The following is a 23,791-nucleotide window of genomic DNA, read 5'->3' as shown; positions in this document are numbered from 1 at the left end:
TGACTATTTACTTCTAACTGGCTGAGTTTTGATCATATTCTCTAGTACGATACTAGCAGTATCTAATTAGCCCTTTCTGAAAATGATAAAGGCAATTGTTTAGAAATTTTAATGCAAGGCTGTTCGTAGACGGAGTTATCGTAATGCAAGTAAACGTACATGGAGCAGAACAATAAAGGAAATTTCTATCTTTGCAATAGCGAAATGGTTTGTGCTCCATATCGAATGAAAAGATGTGTACGCTTTCGATGTTCTATATATATATATGTCTTGACACTACGGTTGTACTTTACTCAGTGTTAACTTGCTCTGTTACGCTGTTATTTGCGTCTCAGCGATGCAGACATGGCAACAACTGTGTACTATAGGACTGTATACAGTCGTTGGGTATTGTTAAGCAAGTTCAATTTTGAAGCCAAGTAATAACAAACAAGCTGGTATAAGAATGTCATGGCTCATGATTTGAAAAGATGGAGTACACTGTACGCATGCTATACTTTAGAGGGATTTTCTGTTCTATTAATGTCCATTTTCATGCAGTGTCGACACCAATTATAATCTAGAATCAGATCAATGCAGCCTTTTAAGGCGATATGATGCAAAGATCTTCTACTGTATGCTGGTTTTACGACTTTTACCGTGGACAGGTGTAGTTTTGTTGGCCTCGGTCAGGCAACTGCGCGAGAGTCGACAGCCTACAGTACAGTACAGTACAGTACTGTAGGTTTACTCGCATCTACTGTAGTCAAATCCTGTTTAGAAAGTACTGTAGAATCGGTAGCATCGTTTATTTAAACTTTTTTATTTTAAAGCTTAATATCTGTAAAAGTACAAAACCTACAGCTTTAAATTTTTCAGATTATGATAGGTTATTTATTACTGTACATTTCGGTACATTTTTTGGGCAAATTACTGCTCGATTTGGCAATACTAATTTTAAATTTGTGCGCGGGGATAATTTTTGGACACCCTCTGTACGGTAGTAGATGAGTGGTCCTTCTCGGTCACCGTACTGAAGGTGATCTGTTTTCTTCAATACTGGACAGTGCTATACTGTACACTGTATGTTTGAATAGTAGCAAGTAGAAGCAAAACGCTCAAAAAGACCAATCGTTATCAACTTTGCTATACACATAAGTCTCTATCGTCGAAAGTTACCCACTCATTACGGATATAGAATCTCCAAGTCAAGAGCGATCTGTACATATTAAAGCCATACATTTGCGATCAATGTTATACAAATTGATGCCAAAAAAATGGCCATGTCCAATGTACACTGTACAGTACAGTACAGTAAAGTAATGTACTGTACCCAGTGTAGTGTACAGTACAGTACAGTGTACAGTACGTCAAAACTGCTGCCATTAAAGTACTCTGATTCGAACTGGTTCACACTGTACAAACAGAAGTAAAACAAACAAAACTACTCGTACAGTGTACAGTATAGTGTAGCAGGTAAACTCAATGTCTTTTTGTAGTAGCCCATGGTACAGCATCAGGTTAATACCATTTTCACTGGCGCCATATCGTACACGTGGCGTCAGCCGCGCTTTAGCATCGTAGTTTTCTCGATGGCGTCACACTTTCAATATTGTCCTTGCGAGTGCTGTACTGTACACTAAGTGTACAGTACAGTACGGTATTTACCACCGTATCTCTACTGTACAATGTACAGTACAGCACAGTACAGTACATACTGTACTGTACAGTACTGTACTTTGTAAAGAGTCTGCGGACTACAGTACAAATCATGTGTGTGTGTACCACAAAGTCTTTTGCTCGTACTAGAAATCGTGTGCTTGTACTTGAAAGCCTTTGCGCATGTTTCAAATCATGTGTGTAGCACAAAGTCTTTGCGCGCACTTCATACTCTAGTATAGCGAGTTGCTCCATGAGTGAGTGACTCCGCTATGCGTCTACGGTCTACCACAAAATCTTTGCAACTTGCAGGTATTGTACGTACAGTACTGTACTGTATTGGTACTGGGCCACCGTAACACTGTACAGTACTATCCTGTAGTGAAGTGCACTGTACACTGTACGCTGGCCCAAAGAGACCACTTTTGTACTGAGCAGAATCTGTTATGGCGTGGACGGATGGACGACTCAGTCACGAATTGAATTGATTATCATGTTTGAGCTACCAGTCTCCAACCATATGCTAATCAACGGACGCATCCGTCCGACTGGACGTCCACGATAGTCTGTTTTCAAAAAAAATTACCGTTAAAAATCAAATAGTTCTTGATGAAAGAGATTTGCATACTGCATGCTATCGACTGTATGGATCATTCGCAGTAGTCGGTATTAAGTTATAGCGATCGCCTAGGTGAATGCAATGACATCATTTGCAACGTCGGTTGCACATTTGCTTAGCTACAACAGCTCGCTACCATCGTATATTATTATTATATATTCCATACGATGACAACAGTATTCATTTCGCATTCATCGTTTCAAAATTAGAAAGCAATCCAATCTTGATGATCAACCCTGAAGGTAACGTTTCACCCAAGGGAAAGAAGGTATGTAGGCAATCTCAACATTCACGTTGAAGCAATGCTTAATGACAAATGAGCTCCTTCTTGCAAAAAAACGAGTAGCTAGATTGCAACAGGACCTGTACTTTTTATTGAACTTCATCTTGTTTATTTTGAGGCACGCGAATACCCTAATTATCAATTAATTGCTATTATTATGATGATAGCATTGATGTAGTAACATAGTTTTGTGAAAACTAAAGCAGCACAGATACTTCGATACTTTGAACTTGTTGCATAGCTACCAACTGCTGTGTAGCGTAGAAATCTCATTCATTTTTTGTTGCTTGGGTATTGCAATCCAATCATGTTTAAAGATAATTAAAAAAAAAATCAACGATAGACACACTCAATCAGGAACTGGAACTTACTGTACTGTACAATAAATAAAATGGAACGATGAATATCTTACCGTTTAGACTGCTATTAAAATCGAGATCGATATACTGAATTGAATTAATCTACGTCTTGAAAATTGATCACTTTAGGCGCAAGTATTAACTGGTTAAGCTAAGCAGTATTGATCGTATTCTCAAAAATGGCAAAGGTAAGATATTGGTATTGATTATTCTCTAGTTACTAAACTTAAATACGAATTAATAGAGCAAGTCGGATGTACTTGATCATCAATAAATGAATACACCGATGATGATTGTTGTTCTTACGTTCTATCATGAGGATATGATAAACATGTATAAATTCAATGTAGTAATATAGTCAAGCAGTTATCGTACTGTTTGAGCAGTGTAATTGCATGCCAATATTTGCAGTAATTTCCAAGGTAGTATTCAGTAATTAATCGAAGCATACAGATGTAGAACTCGACTTTAATTCATTCAGTGAGATTTGACTGGATGTAGACTAACTTACAGAGATGACTTGATGATGAAATTGTATTGGTGATGTAGTGGTGGAGTTTTGAAGCAAGGGAAAATACCGATATACCAGTACAGTAGTTGCTACTACAATTATATATTTTCTATTTTACTTGGCATAATTTTATCTAACTTTCATGCCATAACGACTGGTGTAAGGTTTTATTTGCCTAACTGATTTGTGATATAGTACGCAAGTTAACAGGGGGCAAAAGTTGCATTATGTTAACTGAACGCTTTAGCTATTGTATTTATTGTACTGTATGATATAGTATATACATATATATATATATATACATACATACCAGGCATGCTTTGGTACATATAGAAACGGAGGTATCAATTAATTACACGTTATACTAAATTTCTCGTACTTTCCTGCATTCTACCAGCCATTGACTCCATTAGCTGTGAGGGATATCAATGTAATAAATGATGGTATACAAGGTCCTCCGAGTGTTACCAAATTAAGGCCACCATCAGCGGTTAAACGGTCTGCAAAGATTTTACCCTTAGAAGAGGACTTAAACGAAATTGAGGTTATAAGATGGAATCTTAAATATATAGTTTATCATCTATTAATTATTATTGCTTGCTCCTAATCATTTTAGGATTCTGCTGAGCCTATATTGAAGAAATCCAAATTGGATAACACAATAGAGAATATTGAGCCGATACGAAACTTTGTCAAATCTAAGTTACCGAAGCCAGGTATTAAGTCTAAAAGTCTAATCTGCAAAGTGTCACCACACAAAATTTCCAATCAAAACAGCAGCAGAATTGATAGTGGCAAGGCGTCAGCAGGAAAATTGCGAACTTCTAATACCGCATTTAATACAAAAAATGCCTCAATCAAGAAGAAAGCTAACCTTGAGGATTCTAGAAATGTGCGTAAAATGGTAACTGAGAAAGCGCAAAGGCAAAAGTTTTCTCATTCAACTCAGCCTCCCAAGAAGCTCAATACATCTAGAGTTGGAGAATCATCGAAATTAAGCACACGCAAAAAGAGCGTTCGTAGCACTTTATCGGACAGCAAACATAGCTACGGTGTTAAGAATTTGAATAGCATAAAAGACTTTCAACCAAATTTGACTGATTGGAATGGTATGATTATAAAATCGCGTAAATATAAAGACTTACAATACGTACCGGCGTAACGTCAACGTGTAAAATATCAGCAGTGTTTTAATTCGTATTATGACTTCTAGAAAATTGATCAATTTGTTTACCAGTTTTGTTGCTTTTGTGCTATTGCTTTCTAATTCTAATTATAAATTTAAAGTAGTTCTATGTAGTTCAACAACTTAAGCCGAAATCAAATATTGAAAAAATGAATGTAAATTATTCCTGTACTTCAGGCATTGTATTAAGCCTAAACGTAATCTATTAGTTCCTGAGTAATTAAAAATAGTAATGATTAAGCATTTTGCTGTTTATTTAATTAATTAAAACAGTTTCTAAGTTTCCATGTTTCTTACTTGATATTTCTTGTACTAAATTGATTTAGCACTTGGCTTGCAACTAAATGCTATGCAAGATGAGATCAGCAAGTATCCGAAATGGAATTTAAAATCTAGAATGGAAGTTTACGATAAAGCTTTTGGTCTTTTACCTGCTATGCACAGTACATGTTGTAAAGCTATCGAAGACAAAGACAACAAAATTCAACAGCTTCTAGATGAAAATATAGCTTTGAATGATCAGGTTAGGTAAAATATCATGTTACTGGTGCTCTAAATATGTAATAAATGTTATACTTTCCTACGTTGATGGTTAGATTTTGAAGAATCATGCTAGTTTCAATTCTAAGTTTGCTAAATACATGCCAGTTATTTCATCATCTGATACCTTATGCGGATTTCTAAATATTTTACGTATTGGCTAACTGTTGGAATTTATACTTTTGTAGTTAAGCGCTGCCACTAGTATTGAACAGCAAATGAAAGACAAAGAAGTTAAATTTCAGCAAGAAGTTCAAGGGTTGCAAGATGAAATAAATAATTCAATGAAAAAATATGAATATGAGATTGAGTTACTTAAATTATCAAAGGAAAACTTACAACGAGATCGTGAAAGCCTTGGCAATCAACTATCAGTTGCTCGTAATGAGGCTAGTACATTTCAGCAAACGATCACAAAAATGACCGCAGAAACTGCATCAATAATGACAGAATTGAGCACTGCTCGTTCTCAATTAGAAACAAAAAGTGCGGAATGTAGACGATTAAATCAAGCCATAAGTAAAAAAGAAGAAGAAATTCTAAATTACTTGAGCACTTTAGAGGATAAAGACGTTCAGATTCGAAAAGCACATGTCGAAGCCATGTCCATAACTAACGACTTAAATGGTGTTCGGATTCAATTAGAAGCTAAAATCGGCGAGTGCCAACGATTAAATCAAGTCATAGAGAAATTAGAACAAGACGTTAGAAATTACTTAGCTACAATACAAGAAAAGGATGCCGAACTTCGAAGTGGAGAAGCTGAAAGGCGCAAACTGCATAATTGCGTTCAGGAATTAAAAGGCAATATTCGTGTATTTTGTCGTGTGAGACCACTAACAAATAGCGAAGGAGCGAAAATGTATCCTTCACACATCATTTTTGCGGAAGGTTCAGATGCAAACATTAAGTTATTACAGAGTAGTCAGCCTTCAGTAAGTACATTAATATATGGCATGCGTATTTTGGATAGCTGCATACCGCTTAGTGTTATCTTTGCTGATTCAAAAATTTTTTTAAAATTTATCGATTTTAGGATACACCTAGCACCAAGGGAAATTCAAATAAGTACGAATTTAAGTTTGACAAGGTGTTTCATCCTGATTCTAGCCAAGAAAACGTATTTAATGAAGTTTCGCAGTTAGTTCAAAGTGCTCTAGACGGCTATAACGTATGTATCTTTGCTTACGGTCAAACTGGAAGTGGTAAGACCTACACCATGGAAGGCCCTCCAGTTTCTGATAATGTTAACTACACCAACGTTGGTATTATTCCCAGGGCTGTGGCTCAAATATTTAATTCTGCTAAAGACTTAAAAGAAAAAGGATGGAAAGTAATTTAGAATCTTTCATATAATGTGTACTATAAATAGCGAGAATTGCAATTCCTTTATTAGACAGCCTATTTTATTATACTCTTGTAGATATTAACGCTATAATTATCTGATACAGTATCATATGGAAGCTTCGTTTCTGGAGATTTACAACGAGACTATTCGCGATTTATTGGGGAGTAACAATAATGTCAAGCACGAAATCAGATTTACGCCCGATAAAAAAGATGTCAAAGTTACGAATTTAACAATTGTCAATGTTACAACCGAAGACGAGGCTAGTTTTGTCGACTTGATAATATGCAGTAGCATTCAATAACGTATGAAAAAAACTTTTGATTAATTATGGGTAGAGCTTATAGCGTGTTCACTAATCTTATATTCAGGTTCATAAGTTGTTGGCAAAAGCAACGCAGAACCGAGCAGTTGCTGCGACTGAATGTAATGAAAGATCTTCGCGAAGTCACAGTGTGTTTAGGTTAAAATTAATTGGCGAAAATACAATCACTAATGAAAACTGTGAAGGTAGAATTTCTTAATTCAGGGAAAATGCAAGGGTTACTTGCGATATTGTTAATTTCGAATTGCATTACATTCGCAATAGGAACTTTAAATCTTATCGATCTCGCTGGCTCAGAGAGAGTGTTTGTTTCCAAATCGACCGGCGAAAGATTGACTGAGGCTAAGAATATCAACAAGAGTTTGAGTAATTTGGGGATAGTTATTCTAGCTCTAGCTAATAAGGTCTATATTGCTATTTGTCATAAAGTATCTTTAGTGATTTGATCATAGTTAATTATAATGGTTAGAGCATTAAAATTTCGATGGTATCTTCGCCATGTCCTTAATTTAAATTAATTTTAATCCTTCAGGACTCACATATCCCGTACAGGAATTCAAAACTTACTTACTTACTTCAAAATTCACTGGGCGGGAATAGCAAAACGTTAGTAAAGTAAAATAAAATTAATCATTGATATGCCCTGGCAATCTTGTAAACATCTATTAATTATGTTCACTTCTCTCCAATAGATTGATGTTTGTTAATATTTCACCATATGAAGTATCATTTCAAGAAAGTTTAAATTCTTTAAGATTTGCTACAACGGTTAGTATTATCGTTAGCTACTGTTAAAGTTGTTAGTTTTGCTGAACTGGAAAAGAGTTACACCTTCAATCTTATGTATGTGAATTTCTGCAAGTTTTAATATTAAACAAATTTTATGATCGGTAATATTTACTAATAGGTAAACAACTGCCATATTGGCACAGCAACAAAGAAAATAAAATAAGAATACTTCCAATAATAGAACTAGTATCGATATCTGTGACATTGTCATACTTAGGCAAGAGTATGGACATAACTTTTTCTGTTTCCTGTAAATTTATCGCCAGCTACATTGTCAAATTTGTTTCATATCAAACTGTACTTTTAATTCCGTGGGCAGCTGTGACATTAAATTTTATAAGTCTGTTACAGTATCACTTTTTAAGCTTCGTTTTGTAGTTTCATTAATGTGCATTTATTTTTCACTGTCAATAATAATTTCAATGTCGCATTTTATTGCAATTAGGTTATTCATTCATTACACGTATAGAAAATTTTATAAAACGATATCAATTATGCAAACATTTCATGCTGCTTCTTGTCAGTGCACATTGCACAAAAAATGGAATCGTTTTAATTTAGTATTGTATTCAGTTTAATTTGCTAATTGGCAATGAAACTAATTAATCTCTACAAATTAAAGCGGAATTTCAAACTTGGATTAGAATCATAAATCTTCCAATATTTAATACAATACAAACACCCGTAGCGCTGTAGCTTCATATACGTCCTCATACCATGACGGTTGCATGTTAATTATACCAATGCAAAGCACGATGGTTGTAATAAAACAATCGAACAGACCATAATCTAGTACATTCATCATATCCGATTCATACAGTAAAGGGCACGTTATACTTGGATAGCAAAAAGAAATAGCATTACCGATAAGACTTTGTACATACTCGTATACAGCATAAGTTGTAGAAATGTCTCCATAGGAAATTTTACAAGCTCGATCAATAACGTAAAAAGAATCACAATTCCAAGGCTGCCACAGTTTATTCCCAAAGGATTGTAACATTATGATTTATCTCATCTGCGTATGATTTCAGCTCTTCATTATTGGCGGTGGATATTTGCTGACAGAAGCGAATATCTAACTGTTGCAAAGATGGACAACACTGTAAAATTTGTTCTAGGCTATCACTTGTGATATAATGACAGTAACGTAATTCCAAATAAGTTAAAGAATTGAAGCAATCTTCATTTAGAAAATCACAAATTAATGAATCAGTAATTCCTTCCATCCTACTCCAATATAAATACTTCAATGTATTACCACAAAATTTCTTTATAAATTTTAAACAATCTGAACGACTTTCGTCAACGTCTGCTTCCCCTTGATAAAATGTACTGTCTTTCAGATTTAGTTTCTGTAAATGAAGATGGCGACTCTGATTGGTATCTATTCCATATGTAGGTGTTTTACAAATATCTTTGCAGCTTTCCATTATTAATACTTTTAATCGAGGACAAAGATGCCAGATAGCGGCTAAGTCGATATTATCCATACCGGAAAGATTGAGCGTTTCCAGTTGATATCCATGATTATATAGTAAAGGGATAATTCCAATAGTAAACGTAATTAAATGACAACCGGCAATAGAAAAACTTCTTACTCCACTAATACTATTAATAGTAGTAATAGTAACGTCTGTTACGTTATCACAATTACTAATGTTAATATCATGTAAGCCAGGACATAGAGTCGTTATATGGTCAACAGATATATCATTAATGCCCGTATTTGATAGGTCAAGAATAGAAAGACTAAATAGTTTTTTTTGAGGAATGAAAGAACAAAATGGATCTACTATGTCTCTACATCCACTGACGGAAAGTGTGGAAAGCAGCCGAAAGGTCTGTAATACTTCCCTTAAACCTGCATCCGTAATCTGATATAAGGACAATACTAGCACTTAGAACGGGTTAACTTAGATATTAAAAGATCTTAATAATTAATTAATACGAGTAGTTATCGAATCGTACCTGTGTATTAACTAGGCTCAATTTCCTTAATAATTTGCGATCTCGATTAGCTTTGGCAAAACACTGGCAAAAATTTTTTATTCCAGTATCGGTGATCATGCTACAACCATCTAAAATTAATTGCCGTAATTGTGCACAGTTATTTCCAATGCAGCTTAACACATCATCTTTACAAGCCATGTAGCAATTGCTAAGATCGAGATACTGTAATGCATTGAAAGCTTCAGCCAAGCACTTGATTGCCTTTGCCGTTACTTTGGAACAGTTCTTTAAAGATATTCTGATTAATTTCTATCAATGAAAGTTTATAAGTTTGTAATTTAGATGGTTTTAGAATTTTCCTTTATAAATTTTAGTTTAAAATAATTAATTATTGTTTGTATGAAGCAATTGATGTATGGTAGTAATAGAGTAGACAGATCTAGTATTGTAGTACGAATGTGACCATGACTAATTTTGCTTTTTAAAAATTATCGTGCAAATGAGTATTACATAATTATGTTCCCGATTCCTTTATGCGGGTTATGATTTATCATTGTTAGTTGATCTTAATTTTTGTTGAGCTCTATAAATCGTAGATAGCTAACCTAACTTAACCGATCTAAATGCATTAATTAGTTAATAGAATACTATGAGCGTCAAATGTACTGATTGTAGATTACTTAAAATGAGATTGCTAGGTTACTTTAGAAAGGAAAAGCAAGGCATAATCTATTTCAATTTGTGTGATTAGTTGTAATGGATTAATTAATTAGAATTACTTTAGAGTAGCATAAAAATATAATTCTGAATGCATGATACCACTAATCGCTCTGTGAAATATATAAAAAGTAGTAAGTTGAGATGGTTCAATTAAACATTTATCGAGTAGTTACATCAGAGTGATATACTCCGCTTGCTTACTAATTCTAATTGATTCCAAATCTATTTTTCGATAGTTTGATTGGTCTAAGTACCATCAATTGCTCTCTCAGTGTTATACTTTTCTTATGCTACTTTTCTAAGTAGATATATTAAGATTGAAGCAAAGATAGGCGTTTTCACTTGCAAGCTACATTAATTGAATGTGGTATTAGTTGCAGCTAGAGCACCTCATCATTTTTTTCATTATTACGGTAGGTCTTATTAGATAATTTTAATCGATTTAAAGCCTGCAACGAATGGATCTTAATTCCAATGGCACTAGTATACTGTTTTATTAAGCACAATTAACCATTGTACATCACATGGTGCTTAACTTCATATTACTATCATTCTTTAAAACAGACAATCACTGTAATTAGCTGCAATTATTACAAGGCTGCCGATGAAGATATACTTCACTCTTAGCTAATAGATATTTGGCCATCGAAGTTACTTAATTCAGTCAAGCGTAAGTTCCAGCTATTGAAGTCTGTGACACAGTTTATCTAACGTAATATTCAACAATTATAACAGCTACTTGGTTGGCATGTCAGTAAGACCCTTGTCATGGAGACATTTCTGACAATTAAGGTAGCTACATACTGCAAGACCGAACGAAAGTGACACCCATGTATCGTTAATATAAAGTTTCATAGTTGTTATATTGCTTACCGGACATCGATATTCGAGCTTTTTAATAAAGATATCATTCATGAAAGCGCACGGCACGGTAAAATCGATTGCTTCCAATCGTGAATGCAACAGTAGGTGCAGGTGCATTACTTTAAGTTTCTTCTTCATACTTAATAAGTTGATTAATTGCTGAGTTGATTCGGAATCTATAAAGTAGATATGACAAAGGTAAATTGTTTCCATCACATCGACAGGACAAAACATGGAACATTATGATATTTTCTGGCAGCATAACAATCTACGCGTATAATAACGGTCATCAAACAATATTACCTGTTTGACGCTGATATTTAATTTAGAAGGCCTACAACGATCTTATCGCTAAAATTTATTATTTTAGTTCACATCAACTATACAAAAAGTAAGTATATCCAGTCCAGGGGGATAGAGTGGCTGTAGCTCGTTGGGTATGTTGCGAACAAGGTATTTTGGAGACTAATGATTAATGTTATCTACAACTATGATCTAGTTCGATTCGCAATTACTGTACGCGTATACTTACTTATACCGTAATAATACTGACGTAAGTTCAGGCTTTTCAAGATCCTCGATGGCTTATTACAAGCTGTTAGCATTAACTTAATACTGTACACTGTACAGTGATAAGCTAGGACTAACCGATCATATAATTAGCTATCACAGCAATTCGGCTCAAAGCCGGACTGGAGTTGAACTGTGTTAGAACCACCGGTTGCAGTTTCAAATTCTTAAACTTTGCTGTTGGCGGTAGCAACATTACAATGATGCTGATGATGTATGTCAAAGATATGGGATATGTTACTGGTGTAGAATTGATGGTTATCTCCAGTTAGCTGTGTCCCTTTAAAATTGATACAGTTCGATCGCTCTCGAATTGATCATGGGCTTATATTCTACACAATGAGTGTGCAGCTACACGGTTCGATAGCACGGATATTCCTATGCTGGTAGTCTGCACTGATATCAGAAAGGCTGAATACCTTTGCTTGCATTATATCATATCATAGTCGATCAATCCACTATTGTGGTATTAGTTAATCTGCTCTGTGAGCATGTACTGCTTCGAAGCTAAGACATGTAGAATAGCGACACAGAAATGTGTTGTTGCTCAATTTGCAATCCAGCCCTTAAGAATATGATTACTGCATGTAGTGCTTCGAAGCGAAGACGTGTAGAATAGCGACACAGAAATGTGTTCTTGCTCAATTTGCAATCCAGCCCTTAAGAATAGGACTACTGTATGTAGTGCTTCAAAGCGAAGATGTGTAGAATAACGACACAGAAATGTGTTCTTGCTCAATTGCAATCCAGCCCTTAAGAATAGGATTACTGTATGTAGTGCTTCAAAGCGCAAAGCGAAGATGGTAGAATAGCGACACAGAAATGTATTGTTGCTCAATCTACAATCCAACCCTTAAGAATAGGATTACTGCATGTAGTGCTTCGAAGCGAAGACGTGTAGAATAGCGACACAGAAATGTGTTGTTGCTCAATTTGCAATCCAGCCCTTAAGAATAGGACTACTGTATGTAGTGCTTCAAAGCGAAGATGTGCAGAATAACGACACAGAAATGTGTTCTTGCTCAATCTACAATCCAGCCCTTAAGAATAGGACTACTGTATGTAGTGCTTCAAAGCGAAGATGGTAGAATAGCGACACAGAAATGTGTTCTTGCTCAATCTACAATCCAGCCCTTAAGAATAGGATTACTGCATGCCTGCATGTAGTGCTTCGAAGCGAAGGCGTGTAGAATAGCGACACAGAAATGTGTTGTTGCTCCATCTGCAATCCAGCCCTTAAGAATAGGATTGCTGCAATTCAATTCGTAGGCTCCTTAATAACTTACCGAGGCATTCGAATGGACCAAGAACATACATTGAATTTTTTAATGTTAACTCCGATATCGACGAGCAAAACCATTCATCAATATGATCTGCAATGACCTTGAGGCAGATTTCTTTGAGGCTGAAGCCCAATTCCTTTCCATTGCGATTCATGACGGGCAAGATTGCGAATGCTCTTCTATAGTATTGCCGGATAATCAATTATTGAAATTAGAAAGAATCTGCTATTAATTCATGCTAACCATAGGCCATCCATAACATCAATAATAAGATCCAATTAATGAATATATTCCATTCGAATTTGCTGAGTCAATTCTTTTTGCCCAGTGCACATCCCGTCTGGCATGGTTGCCTAGGGGATAAAAACGAGCTCGACCATTCTACTCCAGTAGAACAGTACTATACCGCGACGCTGGTCATCTCAGCTGAATCGTATACCTGAAACGATACACTATACTGTCTGTCATCTATTGGCCTCCAAATTCGCTACTTGCTTGGTTTTACTATGGACTCCTAGTACTGTTACAGTAGTCCTGCTGCACGCTTTTGTACAGTATCAGACCTGGGCTGATCCCTCTCGGACGGACAGAATTTCTCCTCATCGCCTTAAAATAATGTCCATACACTCCGTTATGACAGTACTTAGAGTAGTGCATTGGGGGCTACAGACTGCACAGTACAATGTGCAGTATCATGGCAGTACTTAGTGTACTCCTCAAGTTCTGCTTTGAAATAGCTATATAAGATCGTCCATGTTATTTAAATTAGTAGCAGTGATTTATTAGAAAACAGACACGGAAGATTCCTACTAAGTAATCGTTCTTCGATATTGACAGCATCATTTGGTGGAAGATGTCCGTCTGTCCGAAGAAGTAATAAGTCAGGACTGTCAATTAACAGTACTGTACAGTACTGTAACTCTGGAAGCAGGCGTGGAAAGACAGACAGACACTATACAGTCCTGTGTGACAGTAAGTAAATAAGAAGATACCGTACAGACAGACAGCACAGACATACAGTACGTACAGTACTGTACCGTTATCGTACAGTTCAGGCTGTACAGTGTACAGTACAGTACACTGTAGAAGTTGAGATAAAATAGTATAAGATATACTGTAGCATGGCGTGCGTAACTTAGCAACAAAACCGGCATAAAATATTGACTGGGAAATTGGTTAGCAATTTGGTGCGATAGAGTTCCTCACATAAGTTAGTAACTTGTATATTCAATTTTACTCATTTCCGGAGACTCTCAGTCTCTGCTGAACGTACTGTTTACAGATCAGTAGCCCGCAGTTTTATACAGCTACCAATACGTTATACATTGCCAATATCCAATAGTTTCACCAACATTATTCCAGCATTTTGTCAACGGTACATTGAAGTCAAGCTTTCAAAGCCTCGTATGCCTTATTTTTATGACTGGCAGATATTTTTCCATAATGTAGTATATTTTATTCTGATCTGCAATATCAGATAAAATCTTATCCATTATTTCCTTTTACCTGCCTCCATACAAATTCTAGAAAAATATCCTTTTATAATCGTATTAAGTGATTTACAACTTCCCGGATTATAAGAATACTAGGCATGGATGAAAATTCGAATTTAGCAAAGCCACGAATGAGAATTAAAAAGACCAACACAGTACAGGATCAAGATACATTAATGGCCTGCACAGTAGGTGATATGGCGTGGTTGCACCAGAGTATACGCCAACGAAGACCAGTTCATCAAACTGATAAAGAGGTATTCCATGTCAAGATAGAATAACTAAACTACCGTGAACTATAAACTTATTGACTTATCAATGCTAATAATCTATGTAACCTGTATTTTCTTAGCTTACAATGAAATCTAATTGTATCACTAACTGCATCCGCTATAGATGTAGAGTATAGTATGTGGATAAAAATGATTGTAACTTCGGTTTCGGGAAATGGCGTACTGCATGTTATAAATAACGCTGTGTAATAATTGATAATTAATCCGATCTGATAAATTCCACCGTAGTCTTCAACGACCGACAAAGTAATATCATATAGGTTGCGGTTACTATTACTTTTTACACTATTCCTGAGGTTATTGCTTAAATTTTATAGCTAATTTCCTGTTAAATCGCTATTAGGGATTGTCCGCAATTCATTTAGCAGCGTTGCATGGTCGTCTTGATTGTCTCATGCTTCTTGTTGAAAAGCAAAAGATAGATCCAAATACCTCTAATGTTGCTGGATGGACACCATTGCATCTTGCGATTAATAATGATAACTCAAATCGTAGTTTGGAATGTGTTCAATACCTTTTACGTGCAGGCGCTGATCCTTCTAAGTAAGTTATATCGTTTCTTGTTTTCTTATCTATTATACGTACATTTGATGTATATGCGGTATAACAACTAAACAATTTTGATTATTTTTAATTTCAATCGTGCTAGTTGAATGTAAATGTATACTATAACGATTAATTTAGTCTCAATATGGTGATAGCTTTTTATTTAAGCAACATCTTTGCCTTCGCATTTCTCAATGTCTCCATCTATTCTGTTGATATCATAATACTGTACGTGTGCACATGAATTAAGTCTGATCTCTATTGGCTACTGTCTTTAGAACTAATCGCGACGGCTTAACTCCAGCACATATGGCAGCAATTTGTGGCAGTGTTGATTGTTTAAAAGAACTGATTGCAGTGAATGCCATAGTTACACAACCTGATGAGCGAGGACATACGCCAGCATTTTTAGCACGCTTATGGAGTCATCGTGAATGCATGCGCATTCTGAATCAAGCGCAATGGAAAATTGATAAAAAAGAAACTATAAAAGAAAATCAATTTACTAATAAAATTATATCATTAGAAAGGCAAGGTCAAATGAAAGCTGAACAAGATGAAGAGAAGGAACGAAAATTTTATGGTAGCCTGGCATTTCACGACTGGATGGAAAAGAAGCAATTTTCAATGAAACCTTACATGTTTGGACCTAACCCTCAACGAAATCGTCAAGAAAGTACTGACCAGATTTCATCATTAAATTTATTGATGCTTGATAAAGCGTTAGAACAAATTGATGCAACTGCTGCCGAAACTACTGATTCAATTTCAAGTGGTAGAGCTTTCGTAACTAAACATACCAAGAGATTAGCTAAACAAAAAGAAGCATTAGCTTATCAACGTGAAAGGTTGATCGAAAATATAGCTCGAGAGCGAAGACGCAAAAATAAAGTTGTTTCAAAAGCAACTTGTATTGTCGTTGTTCATCCCGATAGTGATGAAGAAATGGAAAGAATCCGTAAGAATCAAGAAGAAGAAAAGGCTAGAGTAAAAGAAGAACTTAAAAAACGTAATGGCCCGAGATCTATATTTAGTCGCTTGGCTCAACCTAAAAATACTAATGGAAATCATGAATCATTGCGCTATCGTCAGCTAAAAAATAAAACAAAATCATTGATGAATGCGAGATAATTGCGATAACAATAATATTAGCTTTCTTTGATTCCTCTAAACTATTTATGACTATCAGAGCCATATATTAAAATTATTAGTCGTAATCTACATTGCTTGACGAATGAGAGTTGACTGTCTTTCTGTGACTGTATGTTAAGACGAAATAAATAGACTATATTTACAGATATACAGCATCAATAGCTGATCATTTGAAGTACTTATTCCGTCGTATTAAATTAATGCGTGTTCAAGGCACACATGATTATCTATTCTGTATGTAAATAATATATTGAAAATATAGCGTTTTTGAAATATTGACATAAAATACGTTAATCAAATTTTATACATATCGTTTTAATTGCTATCACATCGTTTATTATGATTATTAGCGTAATCAACTAAAATTTATAATTCATTCAACTATTTCTCAAGAATTCAAGTATTACTTTTATAAAGTACTGCAATTACAAGTTGTCATTTTATGTAGCGGCATACTCGTATCTTTAATACAATCGCTTTACTAAAGATGCAGAAAATAGGCATATTTGCTATTATTGTATTGTAATTTAAATGCTGAAATAAATAGTCAGCATATCGACAGATAGCCACATTCTGAAATTATGTAGCATATAATCGTATATTGCTGGTTTTTATTAACGAACAAATGGTTCGTTTTGGACTGTACTATAATAGCAATGAACGAGTTTGATCTTTATTTACGGTTATTATTCTCCTTTGGAATGATATAATAAAAGCAAATTTTTTTAAATAGAATCTAGAGTCGTGCTAAAATTTTTTACTTCCGAATATTTTAAGCAAGATTTCATATAAAATTGCAAGTAGGCACGGATTTAAGACTCGAAGCACTTAATTAAATTATTCAATAGACTATTATCTTAATTGATTCAGTTCGATATATCACTACACCTATTTCTCAATGTCTGATCCGAAAATGAATATCATTTAGGAGTAAAAATACTATGACCCACTTTAAGATTTTGCTGTATTAATCCCACGATATTCACCGAGTAATTTTAGTTTGCTTTTATACCTTCCATTGGTCAATTTCTACTGACTGTTTTGAGTAAAAAATGCAAGGTAATGTTATAATTTGTAAGGCATAGCGTGCTGGGTTAATTGATATAATATGGTAAGGTGTAGTATTCGATAACACTTGAATTTATACAGTAGTTACACTTTCTGCAAAATTTGATATAAGCGTCAAAATCGCTGCTTTAAATTATTTATTTCCGTGGATATACAGTATTGTAGACCCAGACTATCGCTAGCCCTGTTTTAATGTAATCCTGAACGGTAGTGATCATCATTCCTGACACGCCAGCTACTGAAAGCGTTTTTAATGAGCATTGAGTGAAGAGAGGCAATTACTTATGACAATATTAGGAGATTGCATACAGTCTACATTACGTAATATGCAGTATAATCAAGTCTGCATTCACTTTTTCGCAAGCCAGAAATTCAACCGAAATCTTTACAATTAGTTTTTATTCGTGATATATAACAATCTATCCATTCTGAATCCGTTACTAATATATTTGCTATAGGCATTAAACACATCTCTTAGCTGCTCTTTATAAACAATAGGATGCGCATCGACTTACATTATTTTGCAATTCTGACCAGTGAGATGTTTATATTAATCAAAACTGAGTTACATAGTGTCCTCACAGGCCGCGCTACAGCTAATAGTCGATTAATAATTTCCTCCGTGATTCCTAACAAATTACACTATATCCTGAATTACGATTCACACAAATAGATCTAATGATGAACTAGAATATAAAGAAATCCATTATTTTTGAAAATCGTAAAGCAAGACATACTATCTTCAAATGTACAACGCAATCTTTGTCCAAGTTAAATGGTCAAGATTTTGTTACTTTATTAACAGAGTTACGTAGAAAATTGCAAATATTTTCAATATTTTACACACATACCATAGTCACAAAAACTCTGATTTACTATTGACAATAAATTGTTATGGAATCTGAGAAACGTATGATTAAGCCATTAAAACTAAACAACTTACGGAAACATATCGTTAGACAAGCAGATATAATCTTAATTCAATTATTATAGACTTACACTTTCAAATAACATTAAATATTAAAAGTGAGGGTGATAGATAATTTAAACACAACAGTGTCATTGCTTGTCTGTCAGACATATTTCAGAATCTCGTATTTACAAAGTAGTAGCAGCTTAAGGTAAATTGATAACGTCCTCGATTTTTACACGGCGTGGAAGGCTGTTGTAATCAACATTGGGGCTAAAGATCTGTCGTTCAATAGCGTCAATATTAGTAGTGGCAGATATTTATCTCCAATCATAGAAAGTAAAAATCAGTGATGTCGTAGCTAATAGTACCTTAGATTGTTCATGGTCGCCAACTGCATCCCATGGTACGTCATATTTCCAACGTCGGACACTATAGTAATGAAGAAATATTATAAATTATAGACAGAATATGAATAACTGGTACATTTCAACATATTTTATTGAATATTATATGTAATTGGGCTAGTTTGAGTTACAATAATGCAATCCGACATACCCAACGTCTGGCTTTTTGAAGCCCCAATACATGGAATAGCATGCAATACCAAGAGCAAAATTTACACAGCCAACAAGTGGAAGTACCTGGCGTTACGAACAAATGCATACAGAAATGTAAGTAAATAATAAAACGAAATTAGCAAAAGTTCAATTTCAGCCGCTACACGTTAATCATTCTCAATCTACTGGTTTTATTTAGTAGCCATCTTTATTTTAGGCCTGATCCAACAAATACTATACGTCGATTTGATCCATCCCCAAAGGTTTATTATAGGGGGCAGTATGAAATGATATTAAGTTGAGATTCAACACCAAACCCTAACCTAAAACCAGTCGGCACGTGTGGCATATACTATGATATTCATGGTATCGTATAATTAATAGTGACTACTCAAAATCTCTTATTGTTTTCGAGAATTTCTTTAATAGCGGGTTTGTAACAAGGACAATAAAATACATTAATTCTTGCAATTTTGTTTTCCATTCTTAAGCCTTCCCATTTAGAAATTATGTATCTAAATTGCTAATAAGCAAGATATTGGAAGAAATTTTATGTAGCTGAGTCCACTGTGACAGTCGGGAATTTTCTACAGTAGCAAAGATACTGCAATAGCAAATAATGATTCATTTTATATGCAAATTCTATGCAAGGCGTGGGGTAATGCCTGATTGTGATCACGTACAGTAATTGCCCTTCGATGCTATCTTTAAATTGTGAATACATTATCATCCTTTATCATGAGCTAACTGCTATTATTAAGAGCTATTCTCGTATGTATCATTTACTTTCAATTAAAATATTACCCATGTTCTACGAAAATTTCTTTCTCCAGACGTAGAGATTATAGTAACAAATCATGAGTACTGCAATCAATCAGCGCATGTACATTGTACAGTACTGTATTTCTTATTAAAATATGGTAGTCTCTTTTTTCCGATAGTATTATGTTATTAACAGATAAAGGATATTGAGAAGCAAAGATAGGACTATACAGCAGCTGTACAGTATAATGTCCTTTGTCGGAGACATTCAACGTTATGCTATCAACTTTACAGTAATTAGAAGGGCATCCAGCCCTGCCGCTCATACAGTACTATATACTCATTTAATCTAATATTAGAATTTTATTAAATTACATCAATAATTGTAATAGAATAGCATGGGTAAATTTTAATTTAAAATGTCGTGTGAGTTTTAACATTTTTATCATCGGATTCGTACGTTAGAAGTGTTACGCTAACTATCAATTCGCCTTTTCGGATCGATAAAGTACGGCTAGATCATTATGGTTGCGTTATTTTGCGCGTTTTATTTATACAACGTAGTAACATAATTTTGACTTTAAAATTGCTCTTTAGCCAAGTTAATATACGAGAAAAATTTACTTACAAATGAACTATAAATCATTTCAAATACTCTTTTCGAGGATATAATAATTGCTTTCTTCAGACTGTTCAAGTGGATTTTCCAATAACTGGCGATAAGCACTTATTTGATCTACAGTACTGTACATAATTCTTGCGTTAGTCAGTCTACGGTAGTTGAAGCATATTAGCAAAATAGGATACGCGCATAGTTGCGGTATATTCGAGTACTGTATAGTATTGTTTGTATGTTGAAATAAGCTATAAATTTTCACAATGTTTTCGGTTTGACTACTTCATTATTCTATACAAAATCTAAACCTTGAATCGGAAAGTATGACAGCTATCATAAAATTGAAGGTATTCATTAGCCATGAAAATTCTATCATGCAAAAGTATACCGAGTATACACGTATACATTTATATACATATCCTAAACAGTATACATTATCCTGAACGGGTCCGTGAAATGCAACTAATCCACTATCTCAATGGAGTGTAAGCAGTAGTAATAGGACTGATTCAATTAGGGAATAATAGCAGTCAAAACTCGAATTGTAAAGCAACGTTTTAGTCACTCGTCTACTATATTCTAAATGATCGTCATGTCAGACATGGAGCTTACCTGATAATGCTTTTTTAAATGGTGAATAACACGAACAGCTCCCGTTGCCATTTCTTATTGTAGAGTATTGAAGGAATTGTATATCAATTCTTGATCGAAATACTAATATCAAGCGAAATTGCCAATATTCAATTTCCTAGGCCGGTATACACGTTGAATTTTGTAATGGAAAGCGAAATAGCATTCGTTGGTGGATATTTATATACCTGATGATCAATCAAATCAAGTTATGTTTGAACGTGATAAGAGTCACGTACACCGTAAACATGAAGTGCTAAAAGCGAAAGATACGTTATTGTTGATGTTTACGGCTGGCCATTCCATATTTATCCCAGTGCATTGTTTCATCCAATAAAATAAATATGGTGCTAAGAATTACTAGCATTGTATTCATAATTAATCCAACGCAATGACATGGAAAGATAGTGCATTCCCATACTGTACTCTTTATAAGGTGCTATTAGAGATGTAGAAATCTGTTGCGATGTATCTTAGTAATTATAATTAATTAAATATAGAAGCAATTGATAGTGAGTTAATGAAATCAAGAATGAATGAAAATAACATGTTGAAAATATTGCTTGATCAATAAAGCACAGTCCAATCCATTGCTCTCAATGTGCCCTTCAGGGCTTCATAGTTCACAACAGTATATTATAGTGAATGTCAAAAATGAGTGGTATAGTACATCGCTCTCAAGAGTTATTTTTTTTTTCGATTTGGCACATGGCAAACTATGGAATTCTGATTTTAAGGATGATGCATAATTTCACAAGAGGATGCTCACGTACTCGCCTTAAAATAGCGCACAGATCATTTGCATAGCTATGCCAAAAATTTTTTCTACTTTTAATGCCAATTTCATCTCTTATTGGTTTTATAGGCAATATCAATCCAATTTCATCTCTCTTATTGATTTTATAGGCAATATCAGTCCAATTTCATCTCTCTTCTTGATTTTATAGGCAATATCAATCCTATCTCATCTCTCTTATTGATTTTATAGGCAATATCAATCCTATTTCATCTCTCTTACTGATTTTATAGGCAATATCAGTCCAGTGCAGTTCACATAGTGACATAACTAATTTCTGATTTAACAAACTGAAATTGTATAAAAAGTCGACGCCACTTCATCACTCAGAGGTATATAATGAGAGATGTTGGTCAACCTCCGCATCAGGGGATATTTGATGTCAATCTAGAGTTGTTAACAATAGATTAGGGGCTGGGCAAGCACGATTACATGAATTCGGTATGTTTTATGTTGATTCGATGTACGTGATGAGCGCCATACTGTACTTTTGCTTTTGTTAGGTAACTTGGGTTACAGTTAAATAGTTAATAAATACTCGTAGACGTAAGGAGCGATTTGAGCATTCGTTAAGACTACGCCTTGAGTCTTACTGTACTGTACTGTACATAACATTATGCATGGAAGGAGTTAGATTGTACGATAAAAGTCTTATTTGTTAAAGTAGCTGCTGCAAATGATCTTCAAAGATCATTATAGCCTTTTTCATCATTGCTACTGCACATTATACAGTACGTATGCTGTACAGTATGTCAATATATCCATCATACTGTACAGTATACTGCACCTACAGTACAGTCTGTATGTTAAGGTGTCGTTAACAAATATGTATTTATATACTGTACAGTACAGTATATGAGTCTATTTTCTAGTAACAATGCCATTTCTTCATGGACAAGCTCACATTGATTGTGAGGACGGTGACTTGGGTACAGTATATTGTGTAATGAAATGAAATGTGTAGAAATCAAGCTGCTAAACTTCCAATAAACTTGGATTCTACTTTCTTTGCACTCTGGTCGACTGAATACAACTTTGACACCAAATAATAATTGGGGAAACTACCAATCAATATTTTACGGTACTCAGAAAACTGCATACGGTACTGAGTCTACTGACTATTAGTATGGATCTTCTGTGGCTGTTTTCGAAATCACTGGTATTCATTTAAATGGCATCTATGATCTTATATAGCTGATTGCAAGCAGAACTTACTACATAGTGACGAATAATTCGATTCAACCTAATATTACTGAATTGAAGAAAAAATGCAGTTTCTTGAAAACGGACTGTTTGCATACTAAAGTGGTGTTCTAATAAAGTGTTTGAAACAGTGTTTTGACGAGACCAGTCCGAAAAGGGTCTGTCCGTCCATGAATGATTAGCATGGAGGTAAAAACGGTGTTGGTCTTCTTCAATACTGTCCAGTGTCGAGTGTCTACTGTCGCAAGACCAGAAAAATGATAGGGATACAGTACAGTGCGGAAATAGCAAGCATTTCTTGTCTTTTACTGGATATAAACAGTACTGTAGTATGAGTAGTCCATGGTACAGGACAGTGTCATAGTGATTTTTTTCTGCAACTTCTACCAGGCCAGCCAGCGTTCTTTCTTTCTTTTACGTGCGTCGAGTTATCTTCTATACTGTACTGTACTGTACAAATTGTAAATATGGCATACTGTATACAAAAATAGTTCCAGACCGGCAGTACAGTACAGAAATGGCAAGCATTTCTTCTCTTTTACTGGATAGGAACAGTACTGTATTACTGTCCAAAATGTAAATATGTCAAACTGTATACTGTACAAAAATAGTTCCAGACCGGCAGTGCCGAGAAGAAATGGCAAGCATTTCTTGTATTTTACTGGATATGAACAGTAATGTAGTATGAGTAGTCCATGGTACTGTACAGTGTCATAGTGATTTTTTTTCGCGCAACTTCTACAGTACTAGGTCAGCCAGCCAGCGTTGTTTCTT

At 34.7% G+C, this 23,791-nt stretch overlaps 2 protein-coding genes across 2 annotated transcripts; one reads left to right on the top strand and one right to left on the bottom strand.

Annotated features, from left to right (window-relative positions):
• Positions 1–5,354: 5,354 nt before the first annotated feature.
• On the top strand, positions 5,355–7,604 carry TRIADDRAFT_28367 (uncharacterized protein; the record flags this gene model as incomplete). Its single annotated transcript, XM_002114790.1, has 8 exons — positions 5,355–5,631; positions 5,737–6,071; positions 6,173–6,469; positions 6,588–6,755; positions 6,856–6,994; positions 7,074–7,213; positions 7,342–7,415; positions 7,502–7,604. The coding sequence occupies 8 exons, from the start codon at positions 5,355–5,357 to the stop codon at positions 7,602–7,604; spliced, it is 1,533 nt and encodes a 510-aa protein (XP_002114826.1).
• A 974-nt stretch (positions 7,605–8,578) lies between these two features.
• Positions 8,579–13,142, bottom strand: TRIADDRAFT_58706 (uncharacterized protein; the record flags this gene model as incomplete). Its single annotated transcript, XM_002114616.1, has 5 exons — positions 8,579–9,475; positions 9,570–9,860; positions 11,145–11,311; positions 11,784–11,882; positions 12,992–13,142. The coding sequence occupies 5 exons, from the start codon at positions 13,140–13,142 to the stop codon at positions 8,579–8,581; spliced, it is 1,605 nt and encodes a 534-aa protein (XP_002114652.1).
• Between the last annotated feature and the right edge of the window lie 10,649 nt (positions 13,143–23,791).

The sequence above is a fragment of the Trichoplax adhaerens genome, genomic scaffold (assembly GCF_000150275.1).
Source record: "Trichoplax adhaerens TRIADscaffold_8 genomic scaffold, whole genome shotgun sequence".
NCBI classification, from domain to species: Eukaryota; Metazoa; Placozoa; class Uniplacotomia; order Trichoplacea; family Trichoplacidae; genus Trichoplax; species Trichoplax adhaerens.
This window is presented reverse-complemented; position numbering and strand designations above follow the sequence as displayed.